At 36.4% G+C, this 18571-nt stretch overlaps 1 protein-coding gene across 1 annotated transcript; it reads right to left on the bottom strand.

The window, feature by feature from the left end:
• Window positions 1-13502: 13502 nt before the first annotated feature.
• Mos (MOS proto-oncogene, serine/threonine kinase) lies at window positions 13503-15674 on the bottom strand. Its single transcript, XM_047523549.1, has one exon. The coding sequence runs from the start codon at window positions 14550-14552 to the stop codon at window positions 13503-13505; it is 1050 nt and encodes a 349-aa protein (XP_047379505.1). The 5' UTR covers window positions 14553-15674.
• Window positions 15675-18571: the final 2897 nt, after the last annotated feature.

Here is an 18571-nt window from a genome sequence, read left to right as displayed (position 1 = left end):
GGAAAATCTACTTCCAGTTCTTAAGTCAGGGAAATTCTGTAACTTGACCCCTCTGTGAGGGGACATGCTTCTGGCATTGGTTGCCATTATTCCCTCAAGTTTTTTTTTCCTCCTTTCTCTTTAAATTTCCTCTGGCTGTGCTCTATTATTCCATAGACCTTTAGGTTTTCCCTCTTTGTAATCGGATGCCCTATTCAGCAGTGTGCAGGAAGCTGTCTCAATTTACTTTGGTTCTTCTCAGCTGCCTCTGCTTTCCTGAGCTAAATGTGTGTCTTGTTTCATCTTTTAGGTTTTCCCTTTCGAGGGCACTTGTACTATTTTAATATTTTTGTAAAGAAAGTGTGGATTTTACATAATGAGTTGATTAACATCAAGATGATCAAGAAGAATAGTTAATCTCTTTTACATTGTTTCTTAAAACCCATATTTCACTGAAAAAAATGGAAATGTCCCTGTGACCTTCCTAAGACACACACACACACACACACACATACACACACACACACACACACGCACTCATTATCTTTTTATTTTTTAAACTTAGTTTTACTTTTTATCAGTTATACATGAACATTAAAGAATCAAATAGTGACACTAGAATTGTTGCATAATAAAAGCAGCCTCAAGGATGCCATACTAATTCTTGGAGTTTCCGGAATACTTTCATCTTCATTTTGCTATTGGTTTTGGTATATAACTCTGCACTTCTAAGTAGCATGCTTATGTGGTTACTTCTTGATAACTTTTTTTTTTTTTTTTTTTTTTTTTAAGGCATGATCTATCACCTTCTCTCTTTGGAAAATAAAGATTTAATTTTTTCCCACTCCCATCCTCAGCACATCTACTCAGTTCATCTCCACTCATCCTTTCATCATAGTTATATTGGAACTCTAGTCAGATCAACAATGTTGCATCATTTTATTTATATAAGGCTATTTTAAATTGTACCATTTGTTACATGATGTCTGCTTTTCTTTTGTTGCTCAAACTTTTAGTTTCTCCTCAAGTTAATAAAAGTTTTGCTTTCTTTGCTTTGTTTTCTTTGTGCTCCTAGTTGAGTTCCTGTCAGACTCTCTTCAAATTGTGGAAACATTCTTTCAATCTACTCAAACATAGGGATTCATAGGTTTCTTTTCTTTGAGTCCTTGGAACTGCTCTAATCTATGCAGTCCATAATTGATAGTCTCTATTCCTCATTCATCCTTACCTTTGGGAAACTTCTTTGTTTCTCTGCCGAGTTGTATCTATTTCCTGGATGTCACGTTTTCTTCTTTCTTGGTAATGCTCTTGCCCTGGAGGAATGCCATCTAAAGTAACTTCCTGAAACCAGGAACATAGGAGTAAATTTTTGAGCTCATCCATTTCTGGAAAAGACTTTAGTCAGCCTACACATACAATCAACAGTTTGACTGGGTATGGAATTCTATGTTGGAAATGATTTTCCTTCAGAATTTTGGAGCCAGTGACCTCCATTGTCTTTTACCATTTTTATCTTTTGCATGTGACATGTTTGTTTCTAATTTCTGGGAACTTGTAGGACTTTCCAGTGTTCCCACTGTTTTAATATTTCATGAGAATATGCTGCTATAATTTGGATATGATTTAATTATGTCCCCCAAATTCAATTGTTATTGAAGGATTGGTCTACAGAGTGGCACTTTTGTGAGGTTGCGGAAACTTTGGGAGGTTCTTGGGGTATCGGGGTTGTGCCATGAGAAGTCATTGTGAGATCCTAACCTTTTTCTGACTTCCTATTAAGCCATGTGAGTTGTTCCACCCACATACTTACACCATGAAGTGACATAGGTGAGAACTAAACTGATGCCAACATCAGTTTGAACCTCTAAAACTGAAAGCTAAATAAACCTCTCTTTATTTCATAAGTAGTCTGTCTCAGGTATTTGATTGTAGTAATGTAATGCTGACTAATCTATATACCTTCTTTTAGTCTGTTTTCATTTATTGGCTAGGCAATCAATACATCCTTTCAAAATTGAGAACTTTTGCTTCTCAAGTGATTCTTCAATAATTTTCTGTTTCCACATTTCACCCCTTGAAACTTCTGTTATTTGTATGTATGACTTCTTAGACTGATCTTCCAAATGTTTTCTCTTTGCTATTTTCATTATGCTTTCCCTCTATTTTCTGAGCAATTTCTTTAGCTTTATGTATAAATTTTAATGATTTTTTTTCATTTATATTATTATAGTTTCTGTTTCTAAAACCTCTTTGCTATTTTTTAGGTTTTTTATTTTTGTTTTTAAGGGAAATAGGATCCCATTTTTGCTTTATGTAGCCAGTAGCTACTTTTATATGTCTCTGAGGACAGGCAATATTTTTTTATCTTTCTCTTTCATGTTCATATTCCAGCCTTTACTTAAAAATAAACTAGGTTGTCTTCTTTATTTAAGAGTAGAGCACTAAAAATCTGATTGCTAATAATACACATGTAGATGGGCCTTTAAGAATTAAAATGTCAATGTAAGTTCTTTTGTTGTCTTACTTGGGAACCTCCATTGTCAATATGTTTAGGTCTATTTTCTTGGATTAGTCATATTTTTCCTGCCTACATTATATTAACTCAGCTGTCAGATGCCAGGACTTTGGGGCATTCTGCGTTTGACTCCATTTCCCCCCCACTACTGGCTCAGGATTAAACTTTCCGAGATTCCCTGCTTCCAAAATTTTGTTCCATTAATGTTTGTTCTTATCCTCTTTCTTTGTGAGTTAATGCCTTAAAAAATTCTTTCACTTACTCATTTATTGGGGAAGTTAGGAGGGAGCAGAGATAAATGAGTATGTTTTTGTCCTTAATCATTCAGTGAAAGTTCCAATATTTTCCAAGACTCTTTGTCAGGAAGTTTTAAAAATTTAAAAATGTATTTATTGTATCAACAATTAAATCAGTAGAGATGGTCGCTGACATGATTGTTTTTTTACTCTACCATGGTGTGGAAGTGATACATATTCAGTAGAGACCATACTTTGAATTTTGAATTCGGATCTTTTCCTGGGTGAGCAACATACAGTATCGTATTCTTTCATGATGCTAGGCAACAACAGCAAATCCCAAGTCCCAGTCAGCCATGAAATCTCAAGGAGGATCAGTTAACGCTGCACAGTATATTGTGCTGCCAAGCTCTGATATTTGGTTGTTGAGGAGTATTCAAAGCATTTTCAACATATATTTCTTTCTTTCTACCCTACTCTCCCACCCCACCAGGACTGGGGATTAAATCCAGGGCCTTATGCATGCTAGGCAAGCGCTCCACCACTGAGCCACATCCCTAGCTAACCTGCCTTCCTCCTCCTTCCTTACCTTTTCTTTCTCTCCCCCCCCACTCCGTCCCTCTTTCCCTCCTTTTTTTTTCTTCCTCCTTTTCTCTCTTTCCTTCTCTTTTTTGTGGTGCTAGAGATTGAACCCAGGACCTCATGCAGGACAGGCAGGCTCACTACCAATGAACTACCCTACCCCTACCCTTACCCCAGGCTAACATACTACGTTTTCAGTTTATGGTAAGTGTATTAGGACATAATCTCATTGTAAGTCAAGGAGCATCTATATTTACGAAGTCTTATATTTAGTGTTGCATGACCTCTTCAACTAGAATATAAAATCATATCTTGGATTTACGTTTGTGCTTTTGCTTTTACCACTGTGCCTGGCATGGTGCTAAGGATATATTGGATGATAAATGCTTGCTAAATATGTGAATACATGCATGAGAATTATTTTATGATCAAGCTTATGTAAAGAAAATAATTAAGTGTACATTATAATTATCTCCCTTTTTTCCAGCACTTGGCACCATTTTATATTTCTCATGTATCTTTTCTGTCTCAGTTACTCTACTCTAATATTTGTACCAAGTAATGCCTTCAATAGTAATTTTCTTGTTTTTTTATGGATTAGATAAAATAAATCGTTCAAACATTTGAAATAATGAAGCTAAAGGTAGGGTATTTCCTGCCACCACCATTATCGCCAACTGGTGGGCTATAACAGTTAAAGGCATAGGTTCTGCCCCCATCACTTGGCTGTGTGACCCTATGCAAGTTACTTACTCTCTCTGGATCTCAGTATCCTGATGTTTAAAAAAGAAATAATAGTAAATAGTTTATTTCTGAATATTTAATTTTATTACTTATATAAAACACTGTTCTTGGCACATAAGTCTATCAATAAATTTTAGCTTCGATGATGAAAAATCATGACTTTTCTGAGAAATGAAGAAAGTAATTACCAGAGTGATAAATGCTTGAAGAAGTGCAGTACAACAGAAATGTGTATCAGAGGAATATGACTTAAACTGGGTATGTTTTAGTCTTTTTTCCTTCAAAGGCCATGGCCCTGTCAACTGTACTCTGCTTTGAACCTGAGAAATTAGTCAGAGAGGAATGAACTTCCCAGCACAGTTCAAAACACATTTGCCATGACTCAGTGGGCTTGAGGAAAGCTAGACAGGTCAGTAGTGTGATATACAAAAGACAGGAGCAGCTGGGAAAGTGGATTTAAGGCGTTTCAAGATAAACTTTTGCAGACTTCTAACTTTTTATTTAGACATTTGTTATATTAAATGTTACTATTTTTGATCAGGCAATACATTGATATAGTTAAAAAATCAGATTACTATAAAAATAGCATTCGTGCAGTATGAACTCTCATTCCTGTCCTTGCCCCTGGGTGTTTCTTTTCCTTATCATAGACAATGGCTTTTACTTTGTTTTTCCTTCTAAAGTTCTCATGCAAATGCAAATAAATAGGAATATATATTATTTGTCTTCTTACACACATCAAAAAAGCTTACTGTGGCATACCCAGGTACATTCACTAATCTTGCACCTTGCTTATAGTAAAAATATTGTGCAGATTTTTCAGGAATAGTCAAAGGTTTATTCATATGCATAAAATGTTTTATTATATAACTGTACCATAATCTAACTGGTTTTTGTGTGTATGTGGTGCTGGGGTTTGAACCCAGGGCCTAATACATGCTAGACAAGCACTCTGTCACTGAACTACATCCCAGCCCTTTTTTGCTTTTAATTTTTGAGACAGTCTTGCTAAATTGCCCAGGCTGACCTAGAATTTGTGATCCTTCTGCCTCAGCCTCTCAAGTACCTAGGGTTACAGGAATGCACAACCACACCCGGATATCTTAGCCCGTTCTTACAGATGGGCATTTGACTTGCTTGTAATCTTCTACTTTTACAAAAATGCTATAGTGAATACACTTGTTTAGATATCTATGAACATATCAACAGAATAAATTTCCAGAAGAATTATTGGGTCATAGATAAGTGATTTTGTAATTTCAATAGATATTGCCAAATTATTTCTCCTAAAGTTTATAACATGAACTTCTACTAGAAATATCTGAGGGAACCTAGTTTTCCATGCCTCGCCAATTATATTTGTCAAATATTTGAATTTCAACCACCTGTTTTTCATTTGAGAAATAGTATCATGGGGTAGCTTTAATGATCAATTCTCATATACTTAAGATCATTTATATTTCTAATTCAGTGAATGAATTGTTCATCCTTTGGTCTTTTTCTTACCAAATTCCAGGAATTTTTTTAATATTAGAAGATTAGCCCTTTGCTGTGATATGAGATACAAATACTTTTCCCCAATTTGTTATTTCTCTCTTGACTTTACGTAGAATGTTAATTTTTTACATGCAGATATGTTCTCTCTTTTTGAAGTCAAAAGTATCAGTTGTTTCTTTTTTAGCTTTAGGAGACTTTCCCACACTGGTGTTATAAAGAATTCATTCTTTTCTTCTGGTCCTTCTTATAATTTCATTTTTGACTTTTAAATCTTCAACCCACTGAGAATATACCCTAATTGTATAATGTGAGGTCTGTCTTTAACTTTGGTTCCAGTTGGCCATGCATATATCCCAACATAATTTTATTGAAAAATTCATCTTTTCCCCACCGTTATAAGATACCATCTTTATCTTATACAAAATTCCCCTCTATACTTCAGTCTTTTCTTTGGACATGATTTTCTGTTTCAATAACCTCTCTAGTCAAACAACATACTCAGTATTTTTATAATTTAGGTTTTCCAGTACCCATTAATAACTGATAGCTCTCCTGCTTCCTAGCTACTTGTTTCTTTCTGAATGTTCCTGGATTTTAAATTTTATTTTCCATATGAATTTTATACTCAGCTTGCTTGTCATATTTTCAAATTAAACTTATTTGTAACTAATAGATTTAATTGGAATTGTTTTAAATCTCTCAGCTAATTTAAAGTAAATAGCCATCTTTATGGTGAATACACTTATTCAATAAAGCAGTTTTTCATTTGTTTGCTTATATACTTTATTATAGCATTTTAAAGTTTCCCCCATAAGATTTTGCACATTTATTGTTTTGCCTAGGTATCTACAGTTTATTTTAATTTTGTACTTTAAAAAAGTTAAAACTTACAGAAAAGTTGCAAGAATGATACAAAGATCTCTGGAAATCCTTTCATTCAACCAATATCCTTGTTAGATTTGACATTTATTTCTATCTTGCTACATATATTTAAATTATTTTTTTATTCTGAACCATTTGAGAGTAAGTTGTAGACCTGCCTCATTGCCCTTTTCGTATTTTAAGTATTTCCTAAAAACAAGGCATTCTGCAATGTCCTTTTTCATTGTAGTCATTAGAAATCAATAAACTGATACAATACTACCATTTAATCCAAAAATGCTCTTCGAATTCATCTGTTGTTCTAATAATGTTATTTTAGGGCCATGATCCCATCAAGGATCATGACCAGGCACAGTGATGCACACCTATAATCTCAGTGACTCAGGAGGCTGAGGCAGGAGGATCACAGTTCAAAACCAGCCTCAGCAATTTAGTGAGGCACTAAGCAACTTAGCAAGACCCTGTCTCAAAATAAAACATAAAAAGGGCTGGGGATGTGGCTTAGTGGTTAAGCACCCTTGGGTTCAATCCCTGGTAACAGAAAAAAAAAAACAAAACAAAACACCAAGCTGGGCACAGTGGTGTATGCCTGTAATCCCAGTGGCTTGGGAGGCGGAGGCAGGAGGATTGAGAGTTCAAGGTCAGTCTCAGCAAAACTGAAGTGCTAAGCAACTCAGTGAGACCCTGTCTCTAAATAAAATACAAAATAGACTGGGGATGTGGCTCAGTGGTTGAGTGCCCCAGAGTTCAATAATCCCTGGTAAACCACCCCCCCACACACACACACAAACCCATCAAGGATTATGTGTTGCTTTGGGTTGTCAGGTCCTATATGCAACAGTTCTTAGTCTTTACTAGCTTTGTATGACCTTGATAGTTTTAAGGTTCACAGGACAATATGGGCTTGTACACTGTTTCCTTATGATCTGAATCAGATCACTAATCTTTTGTAGGACTACTACAAAAGTGTTGCTGCACTGTATAAGAAGGCATATAATGTCAATTTGTCCCATTTCTGGTAATATTAACAAAGATTTCTATCTGTATATCTATTTACATCACCTGTAAGATAATGTTGGCAGGACATTGCTCTTGGGATAACTAATAAATGTTTTGTACTTCTTAGCTATTAATATTAGTTCATATTCTACTGTAAGGTAGCACTTTCTTTTCTCCTGTATTTATTTAATTATATCTATATGGAGTCCTTTTTATTCACTATGAATTTTTTTCTAATTTATTTACTATCATTTATTATTATTGTTATTGTTATTATTTTGTGGTACTAGAGACTGAATCCAGGGAGTACTCTACCACTGAACTACATCTCCAGCCCTTTGTACTTTTTATTTTTGAGATATGATCTTGCAAAATTGTCAGGGCTGGTCTGTAATTTGCCATCCTCCTGCCTCAGCTTCCTAAGTAGCTGGGATTGTAGGTATTCACCACTGCACCTGACTCTTTAATAATTTTTCTTTTTTGTACAAGGGATTGAACTGAACACACCCCAAGCTCTTTCTTATATTTTATTTAGAGGCAAGTTCTCCCTAAGTTGCTTAGGACTCACTAAATTGCTGAGGCTGGCTTTGAACTTATGATCCTCCTGCCTCAGGCTCCCGAGTCACTGGTATTCCAGGTGTGCACCACCACAACCTGCTCTTTAATAGTTTTAATGCTCAAATTATCTCAAGTTTGACCAGTGGAAGACCCTTCAAGATAGATCCTGTGTCCTTTGATATGTTACTATCATTCCTGGGCATTTCCTTATTTGGAGGCATAAGATGTTAGAGGTTCATTTTGTTCTTTTGTACTGTCTGGAATCAGTCATTTCTCCAAAGAAGACCTGATTTTGTTTTTGTTTTCTGTTGTGGATGATTAAGAATTTATAAACTATAAAATTCAAAATTCAGAAACTAAAATCTGTGCTAAGTCTGCCCAGAGTGTGACTACTTTAGGCTCTGTTGAAGGACAGGGCTAGGAAATGCATTTATATGCATATACATCTTCATGCACATACATTCATGTCTGTTTCAATCTCTACCTATATCCCTCTATCCATCTATTTTTATTAAAAACTATCTTTCTGGCCCTGGTATCTTCAACCACATGAACTATGGCTGTGTCAGAGAGAATAGTTTCCTTTCCATTGCTTTTATAAAAGAAATCCTCTTCTTCTATAAATTCTACCTAGTTTCTGAATACATATTAAAGTTTATTGATTTCTGTATGATAATTTTTTATCCTGCTATTATATGCAGTCTCTTACAATTTTAGTTTTTCAATTAATCCTGATTTTTTTCTCAACTTACATCCTGAATATAGAATCTGCAAACATTTTTTTCACTCACTCTTTACAACTTTTTAGTCAAGTTTCCTTCTCTTTTTAAATATCATTGACCAAGAAAATGTTAAACAGTAAGGGTAGTAATGGACATTCTCATATTTTTTCTGACTATAGTAATGTAGGAATGTCTCTAGTGATTTCTTACTAGAAATCACTATTGGTGATTCTATTGGGTGAGGTAAGTGTGTGTTTTAAAGCAGGTTTAGGTAGTATCCATTGATCCTTCTTTTTTAGTCTCTTTTGCCAAATATCCTCTCAGCAAATATTTTTTATTTTTCTCTTTTTTGACCTATTAATGTGATGGATTAATGGCTTTTCTAATCCTGAACCATCCTGATGCATCTTGGAAGAAATTCACATAATTAAATATTGTGTGCATGCTTTTAAAAGTTGACTATATGATTCTGCTTGCTAATATTGACTTAGGAATTCTACACTGATAATTTTAAATAAGATTGATCTATAGTTTCTTTTTGTAAAAGCAGTCTTTTATCAGGCTTTGGTGTAAATTTTGTCTTTAAAAAAATTGGAAGCTTTTGGAATAATTTGAGTAGCATCAAGATGAATTTGTCTTGGGCTGGGGTTGTGGCTCAGTAGTACAGCACTTGCCTAGCATGTGTGAGGCACTGGGTTTGATTCTCAGCACTGCATAAAAAAAAATAAAAAATAAAGGTCCATCAACAACTAAAAAATTTTTTAAATGTATATTAAAAAATATGACCTGGTCTTTATGAATTTGTGGAAGCCAGTGGGACTTGGGGGCCTAGTGTTTTATGGGATACAGATTAGATGACCCTCTGTTTCTTCTATAAAAATTGTTGTTTCAACTTTCTATCTTCATTAGGGCTACTTTTGGTGAGCTATAATTTCCTAAAAAATTATATATTCTTCAAGGTGATCAAATTTATTTCTATAGTTACACAAGTTTTCCCCTAAAATATGAAGACAATCCCTGTTTCCATTATTTTATTTCTAATTTTATGTATGTGATTTAGTTATTTTAAATTAGCTATCAGTTTGCCCATTTTGTTTATATTAAATAAACTATTTACTTACTATTTTAAATTATTGTGTCTGCTTTAATTCCTGTTTTTTTAAATTTCCCTTAGTTTATTGTTTTTGTCCTTTCCTTAACTTTGAAGGATGTGCTGAATTCATTAATTGCTGTTCTTCTTTATTCATAATACAACTGGAGATTATGAATTTTCATCTCCTTTATTTTTATCCTGTGGGAAATAATATGTGTTTCCATTATTGTTGCTCTCAAGAATCCTAAGTTTTGATCAGCATTTTGACACATAGTTGCTTAGGAATTATAAGATTTCCAGATAAATGGACTTTTTTCTTTCCTAATTTGGGTAAAATGTCTATTTTATTTGTGGGTTTTTTAAAAATTTGGGGTATATATTGTATCTTTCATATATTTTCTTAATCCTAGACAATATCTATTTGCTACTTCTATGAGCAATGCTATCATTGATAGCTTGTGTCTCTTCCCCACTGTAACTTAATTCAGTCTTAATTATATTTTTTATTATTTATCTTTGTTTTGTTTTTTTTTTACCTCTGACTTACTTTGTCAGCCTTGAATAATGCCCAACTCTTAGCTATTACAGATGGAGCAGTCCATGTGCTTCTCTACCTCCTGTCAGGGTGGTCTTCCTATAACTCAAAGACTTTCTTTATCTGCTCCTTCCCTTCAAACATGGCATTTCTGTGGGTTTCTCCTTGCAACCACAACTTTTTCTCTCCCAAAGCAAACTGGGCTCAGGAAGCTTCTGAGCCTCTCTTGTATTCCTGTCCCCACCCACCAGGGTGACCCTCTCATGTTCAGCAGCTGAGTTTTACTCTCCCTTTCTGAGTTCTGCCATGGCTGGATCCTCTTAACACCTTTTCTTCCTTCTTTTTCTACCATTTCTTGGAAGCTCAGCTGTTTGATCTGAATTCTATTCTCAGGAGTTTCTTCCTCACCTTTTGCACTTCTCAGAAGCTCCTGTTCTTTAGAGTATTTCATTTTGCAGAACTTTCTGGAACCTTTCACTGTTGGGTCCCTCTGTCCTCCATAAGCTTCTATTACTGCTCGATACCCTCTTCCTGTGGGCTCAGTCTTGTCTTTGGCATCACTGCATGTGTTTTGGAGTGTGTCTCCTAGTTTCACCGATTATGGAAGTTACAGTTTTGCTATCCTTTATTCACCTTGACATTGTGTGGTTTCCAGGAAAAGGGAAGTTATTTAAACCTAAGCTGTAGGTCCAAATGCATTTGAAGATGCATTTTAGTATACCTATCCTATTGAACATTATAGCTTAGCCTAGACTATCTTAAACATGCTCAGAACACTTTCTTTAGCTTATATTTGGGCAAAATCAACTAAATTAATGCAAAGTCTATTTTATAATAAAGTGTTGAATAGTTCATAGAATGTATTGAATGCAGTTGTCCCTCAGTATTTTCAGAGGATCTATTCCAGGACCCCCTGCAAATATAAAAATCTTTATCTGAAGATGCTCAAGTCTCTTATATAAAATGATGTAGTATTTGCATATAACATGTGTACGTACTCCTATATGCCTTAAATCATCTATAAAGTACTTTTGATTCCTAATGCAATGTAAATGCTGTGTAAATAATAATTATACTGTATTGTTTAGGGAATAAGGGAAAGGAAAACTGTACAAATTTAGTAGAGATGTAATTTTTTTCCTGAATATTTTAGATTGGTGGTCGAACTTAAACTGTGTTCATGTTCTTTCTGAAAGGTTATTTGGGATTTTTTTTTCACTTTTAATAGGCTACTCTTATATAGCTCATTGACAAGCCTGTTAGTAAGGTATATGGATGTGGAACCCCACAAATACAAAGGTTAACTATACCTGCATCCAGAAAACTCTAGCAACCCAGTATACTCCAGAGTGTTGATTATTTGCCTCATGATTGTGAAGCCAATTGAGAGCTGTAGCTTGCTGCTGCTGCCCAACACAGAGAGGTGATCAGACTGCATCTCACTCACCCTGGATATCTAAATTCAAAATTCAAAGTACTGCAAAATGCCTATCACTTTCATGCCACTGTGAAGTCAAAAATCAGAAGATGAACCATCATCAGTTGGTGACAGTATTTGTTAATCTATGGATGGTTTTTTCCTTGAGTTCAAGAGTGAGAAGCATTCTGTCTATATTATCTGGCTATAGAAAGCTCCCTTTTGCTTCCCTCAAGAACAGTTTTAAACAGTAATTTTACTCTGTAGACCCCCTACCATTAACAAATCTAGGCAGAGAAAAGAGGTCACGGCCGTGAGTTTCCCAGTTTCCCTGTTTCCTACTTATAAACTTATCTATAACAGCAGTTGTACCATCCACCTCCACTCCCATCTATGGGAAGAGATGCCCTCTTTCCAGGACTACAGTCTTTCCATAGCTATGGCCTTTCATCCCTTCTATGAATTTTTGAACTCTATTATCCCTTCTATTGTCCCCTCTGCTTTCTTCCACAAATAAACTTACTTCCTTCATCCTAAAACTAAACTAAGCCAACATCCAAACATATTTGTCTCTTGCCTCTTTTTAAAAAAAAGAGTTCCATTTCTCCCTTCTTCTTTCACACTCCACGCACAACCTTCACTTCAAGCCCTTGCCATGAACTCTCCCAGTCATTGTACCAGCCTGGCCAGGCACCGTGCTCCAACACTGCTGTCACTAGAAGAAAGTTTGCCAAAGTTGTCCTAGGACAAGGTCCAACAACCTTCTCCAAATTCTATGTACAGCACTCATTATCTTGGCTTCTAGAATGAGTCTGATTCTGCCTATCTGGCCTTCTTTGTCAAATGTTAAACCTCACTATTTTGGAGAGAGATCACATTTTTTCTCATATGGTCATCTACTTCTGAGCCCAAATTCCAGGTTAAAAAAAAAAGTTAACAATATTTTACCAAAATTTTCTACTCATAACAATGTGCAAATTAAAATATTATAAATTATTCCTTTAAATATAAATTTACTCACTGGTTGTGGTGGCACATGCCTGTAATCCCAGCAGCTTGGGAGGTTGAGGCAGGACGATTGCAAGTTCAAGGCCAGCATCAACAACTTAGTGAGGCCCTAAGCAACTTAGCAAGAACCTGTCTCAAAATAAAAAATAAAAAAAGGCTGGGGATGTGACTCAGTGGTTAAGCACCCCTGTGTTCAAACCCTGGTACCAAAAATAAAATTAATTTACTTCAATTTGTTAATTTATGTATGAAGGTCTTTAAAAAGCTTTTTTTTGGGGGGGGGAGGAATAGGAAAAAACTAACCTTTTTAAAAAGTTTTTACTAATTTGGTATAGGAACAAGTAAACTTCTTAGTATGAATTTAGGTGGTAAGGAAGGGACATACACAAATTTATAGAAAAAAACTGGTATTTCTGCTATTGGTATTTCTGTTTGGGATGTATTTTTTGTCAAGAAAAATACATAGTATTGTACAATACTATGGAACTGGCAAAGTAAGCACATGGACTCTGGAAAGCAAAGCATATAACTAGATAAAGGAATAAGGTTAGTTATAACTACTACAATGACAAGATTTGTAGCTCTGCTATTTGTCTTAGAAAAATCATTGGAGACTAAAAAATTTTTAGCACCTTTATTTTCTAAAAATCTGTCCTACCTATGTTTTCTTCTACATATCAATTTTAAAAATAAATAGAAACAAAGAGGAAAGCTTATCTTGACACAGGTTTGGAGTCAGCCCATTTCAGCTTTTAAAGAGTTCAGGTCGACAAAGAGGAGTTCTGTGCTTGGCCTCTGCAAAGCACTGGCCCTCCAGCAGCATTTGATGATGCTCTCAAGCCTCTGCCCAGGGACAGAGTCCCTGAAGACAGCTGCCTCAAGTGACGGACGAAGGTTGTATGCCACCACTGCATAGAGCACGTACTGCCGCTCCCCAGAATAAGGCACCTCCCTGGTAGTCATTTGCCAGAGAGTGATGGCAAAAGAATAGATGTCAGCTTTGGGTGTTACCCTCTCTCCTTTCAAGAGCTCTGGGGCTCTGTGGGTGTACGTGCCTCCTAGGTGGTAAGGGGGAGCCTGGAAGCCCCGCAGATCTTCCAGCTTCTCAGAGCAGCCAAAGTCACCAATTTTACAGACATCCTGCTCACTGATCAAAATGTTCGCTGGCTTCAGGTCCAAGTGCACGATGCTTTGAGAGTGAAGGAAACGCAGGCCATTCACAACATCTAGGGAGTACTTTAGACACTTCCCCAAACTTAATTGCTCTCCATCTAAGCAGTGAGACTCCTCAGCCTCCTCCTCAGGGTAGCCAGTGGCACCGTAGATAACTTGGTGTAAAGTGACATTGCCCCCAAATTCCATGATTATGGTACCTAGACTATTGGAGTCTGCAGGTGTCTGGGTACTTGCAGCCACAACCCGCACTATGTTGTCATGGTGCAGCCTTGCAATGTTGAGCTCAGCCCAGAAGCTGCGCTGGGATGCTCGTCGGTTCTTGGTGCACTTGTTCACTTGCTTTATGGCCACAGGAACACCATGGTAAGTTGCCTTGTACACTGAACCAAAACCTCCAGCTCCCAACCTTTGTAGCAAGCACACCTGTTCCCAGTCAATGGAGCACCAGGCTAGCCGGCGAGGCAGCCTTGGGGCTCGAGGAGGAGTGACCCCCAGGAAGAGGTTCCCTGCTTTCCCTGGGAACTCGGAAGGACTGCTGCAGGGCCGAGAGTCAACTGATGGGGATAGCTCACCAGGGAGGTAGCGACGCAGGACTAGAGGCGAGGGCATCACATACTCCTAGAGGAGACCCAAGATGCTCTGGAGAATGAAAAGACCAGGAAAAGCTGCAGGAGTTGGAAGCTGACTACTCCTTCCTCCACCCCAGCGCTTTTCTTCCCTTCCTTGTTTTCTCCAAATGAGCTACATCTGTGTTATCAGCTAGGGTTTTTATCACATGGGGGAAAAATGTGAATGAAGCACAACAATCCCTTTCAGATGAAAGATTGCCCTTCCACACTTAAAGTGAATTCTTATCAAAGCAATATCTTACCAGATAAATAGCACTGAGCTGCCCCAAAATTCATTCCTTTTTACACAATTTCTTTAATCATAATAAAATGGGATTTTTTTTCAACTCTGATCTGATGAGTCTTATCAGTCTTTGGACAAAAGTACAATGAAATTGTTGCACACTTTGCAGGCTATAATGATTGTTAGTGTTATTCTCCAGCTGCATTAAATGCTTCCAAAAGTTATTGGCTCCAAGAGTTGAAATACAAACAGCAGACGTTCGTTGAACCACTTACCAGAATAATTATGTGCAACAGTCATATCAATTAAAAATTGCAACCTTGAAGTAATTAATCCAACTGATACAGCTCACAATACACACTACCTAAATTCATCACGGAAAAAGAAAATTCTCTGATACTCTATTCAGTTTACAGAGCAAATTAGTAAGGTCTCTTAGTTCACAATGACTTCCTAATAATCCTTCCTTTCCAGGGCAATTCAGCCCACCCAGTAAGCTGACTTGTAAAGGAGATTCTAGACTTCGAAGCAAATGAGTTACAGAAGTTTTGAAGTAGAGTCGGGGGAGAAAAAAGAACAAAAATGATTGATAGTGATGATCAGAGCTTCAAATAACAAATATGGAGCAATTGTAGGAGAGGAAAAAATCCAAAGGAAAAAAAGATCACTGGTGTCTATTTATAATGTATAAAACTAGATGTTGAAATTAAATTCAGGGTCCAGACATCAAACTTTAAATTCTTCCTTCTGGTTTTTATGATAAAAATGAATTTTCATGCTATATCTTTGGAAGTGTGAAGGGTTAACAGTATTACACAGTTTGTTAAAATATACACACACACAATTGTTAGGATCTAAATTTTTCAAATGAAATGATAAAGTTCCCTTTTGCACATAGGTGATGTACAACCACATATTTATGATAGTCATATGCTTCAGAAGTATATTGGTTCTAAGAAGGTAAGTTAACAAATATGAGCCATTTATATAAGCTATTTGAAGTACACATAGTCCTAGAAGAGGATTTCTATTCTATGCTGTGTGGTTTAATGTGTCATCTGATGTATATTTAACTGATTTGAGCCTCACTCTTTTCATATAAGAAATTAGGGTAATAATACTTATTAAAATAGACATTATCTTGGAATAAAAGTTGGAGAGTTCAGTCCAGACTCCAGACTAACAACATCAAAAATATTTAAAAAGTATAGCCTGGTGTGGTAGCAGTCACCTGTAGTCCTAGCTACTTGAGAGGCTGAGGCTTGAGGACTACTTGAGCCTACAAGTTCAAAAAACAGCCTGGGCAATATAGCGAATCTCATTTCAAAAAAAAAAAAAAAAAAAAGTAAACTGGAATATTTTAGTAGAAATGCAGTTCTTTGCAATTGTACCAAACCCCAAATATAAATTAATGACAACGGATAGAGAAAAACAAAAACACAGTAAAATTACATTTCTATAATAATCTGTTCCTTAGTTGAAAGCAGGATCTATGTCCTTTATTTTTTCTTCCTTGTGAATTCTTACTAAAATTTAATTTTTAATCCTGATTTTGTTACCAAATCTAATGTGTTATGTAATATTTTGGATCTCAGTAATGAATAAAATTTTAGCATGGTGGTAAAGAGCAAAAAGCTCTGGGGCCAGATGGCCTAGGCTTCTTACCACCACCCTGCCTTAGTTTCTTCATCTGCAAAGTGAAGAAAATATGCCCACCTTAGCACTGTTGGGAAGATTTAATAGTTTCAAATTCTAAGATCAAAATTTATAGTAGGAAACACCTAAATGTTAATTATTACTTATAAATTCATAAAATTTCCTATGTGTATACCCAGAGGAAACATTGACTTGTGAGATGAAAAGTGTCCTAAGGTGGCTGAAGCAATTTATATTTTTATAAGTTAAAGTTTGAAGTCTGAATATTTTCTGCTTTTGTATTTTGAAATTAAAGATGTAAAGGCACATTGGTATGTACCAAAAGGCTACTAGTATGCATAAAAAAATATGGAGGGTTAACACTAATCTGATCAAATGCTGTAAGCCTTTCTTATCTCCAAAGACAAAAAGCAAAATTTGTTGTGGTAACTGGATCAGTTCTAAAACAACACCTGGAACGGTAAAAACACAAAGGAAAGAAAGGTACTGTTTACACTTCCTGATGAGCTTCTTAGCTTGAAGACTTTACATTTTCCGTTCTTTTTACGTGCTTCAGTATCAGGCAAACAGCAATATGTTTATCCAAAGACGTGACAACAGATACCATAATTGATATCTCACTGATTTGGGTTTTAATCAAAGAAACCGAGGAACGCTGATTGTCGGGAAGCCCTCTTTGGGGGAAAGCGGAAAACTCTCCGAGCTCAGCGGAAAACTTCTTGGGGTTTCTGGAGCTCCTGCCTTTATGGCGCTGGAGCTGAGGAGGCTGCTTTTCCTTCCTTGATTCCCAAGCACCTGGAAGTTGTGCTGTTTCGGTTCAGGCAGCTGGACCAGCCGAGGTCGCTCGCTGCCTCCCTTGCGCCGCGCTTGGCTCCCGGACGCCTGGTTGCTGAGTTCGTGCGGGTCTCCTCGCCTACGCACTCCTGGGTCCCGGGCGCAGGAAGCACGTGGCCGAGGCCGTCATGCCCCTGAAGGACCACCATAGGTGCGCCCAGCTTCCCTTCTGCGTACACAGTAACTTTTCACTGCAATTCAGAATCATCACGTAATCTTTTGGAAGACATTTTTAAAAGGTTGTGAAACTCAACAGGCATCCCAGCACCCCACTGATGACTGCGGCGACTTAACGGCGACGACCATGTTTGCGCAAGCGCACTGCACGACCCCGGCGTCACGACAGGGGACTGCTTCAGTGAGCTCAGGTTACAGCCGGATTTCAGAATGGTGAAATTTGAAGGCATACCTCTAGTACTGCAACTGTTGATGTGCGGCATTACTATTTGCAAACATGAATCAAGGTGAATTCTCTTTTGCCAGTTTTAGAACTAAACGATCAAAATGTAGGTGAATACATATTTATGCTACATTCCAATACAAAGATCATAGAGTCAAACTTGAAAAACCTCTCTTTCTTTAAAAAAGTATCTTTATATTATTGATATTACTTGTAAATTAAAATTTTATACTTAACAATACAATACAGATTTGTTTCCATGTCAGTAAAGTGCTTGCAAAGTTACTTTTTCTATGATCAACATAAAATGTCAGGAGGATCCAAGTTTTGTGGAACTGTGGATGGCATGAAACATGTCCCTGGATGTAATCTGTGCATGCTACCTAGTTCTGTCTGCTCATGGAGGTTGGTTGCTACCTTATGGATTGATCACTTGGATTTTGTATTTTGACTCTAAAGATAACATATTTTTAGTTCTCTAAATACCTTTTAACTTGAGAGGATTTTAAGACTTTTAAATAAATGTCTTTCAAACTGGTGTTAGAGACCTTTGAATTTAAAATATCTTGTAGTTTTCTCATATGATTGACCATAACATGTTCATGGGTTTTTGAAAATGTACATGACTAAAATTTGTTGTCTTGGGGCTGTGGCTATAACTCAATGGCAGAGCACTTGCCTAGCATGTGTGAGGCACTGGGTTCAATCATTAGCACCAAATAAAAATGAAACAAACAAAAATAAAGGCGTGCTTTTATCTACAACTCCAAAAAAAATTTTTTTTTTAAATTTTGTTGTCTTGAATAATTTTGTTAAGCTTCTGGTCACAACTTAGGGTTCATTCTATTGACGACCTCCCTTAAGCCAGAAAGTGCTAACTTATCTA

This window comes from Sciurus carolinensis, chromosome 1, assembly GCF_902686445.1.
Source record: "Sciurus carolinensis chromosome 1, mSciCar1.2, whole genome shotgun sequence".
Lineage (NCBI taxonomy): Eukaryota > Metazoa > Chordata > Mammalia > Rodentia > Sciuridae > Sciurus > Sciurus carolinensis.
The sequence above is the reverse complement of the archived record's forward strand: the minus strand, read 5'-3'. Positions and strand labels throughout refer to the sequence as shown.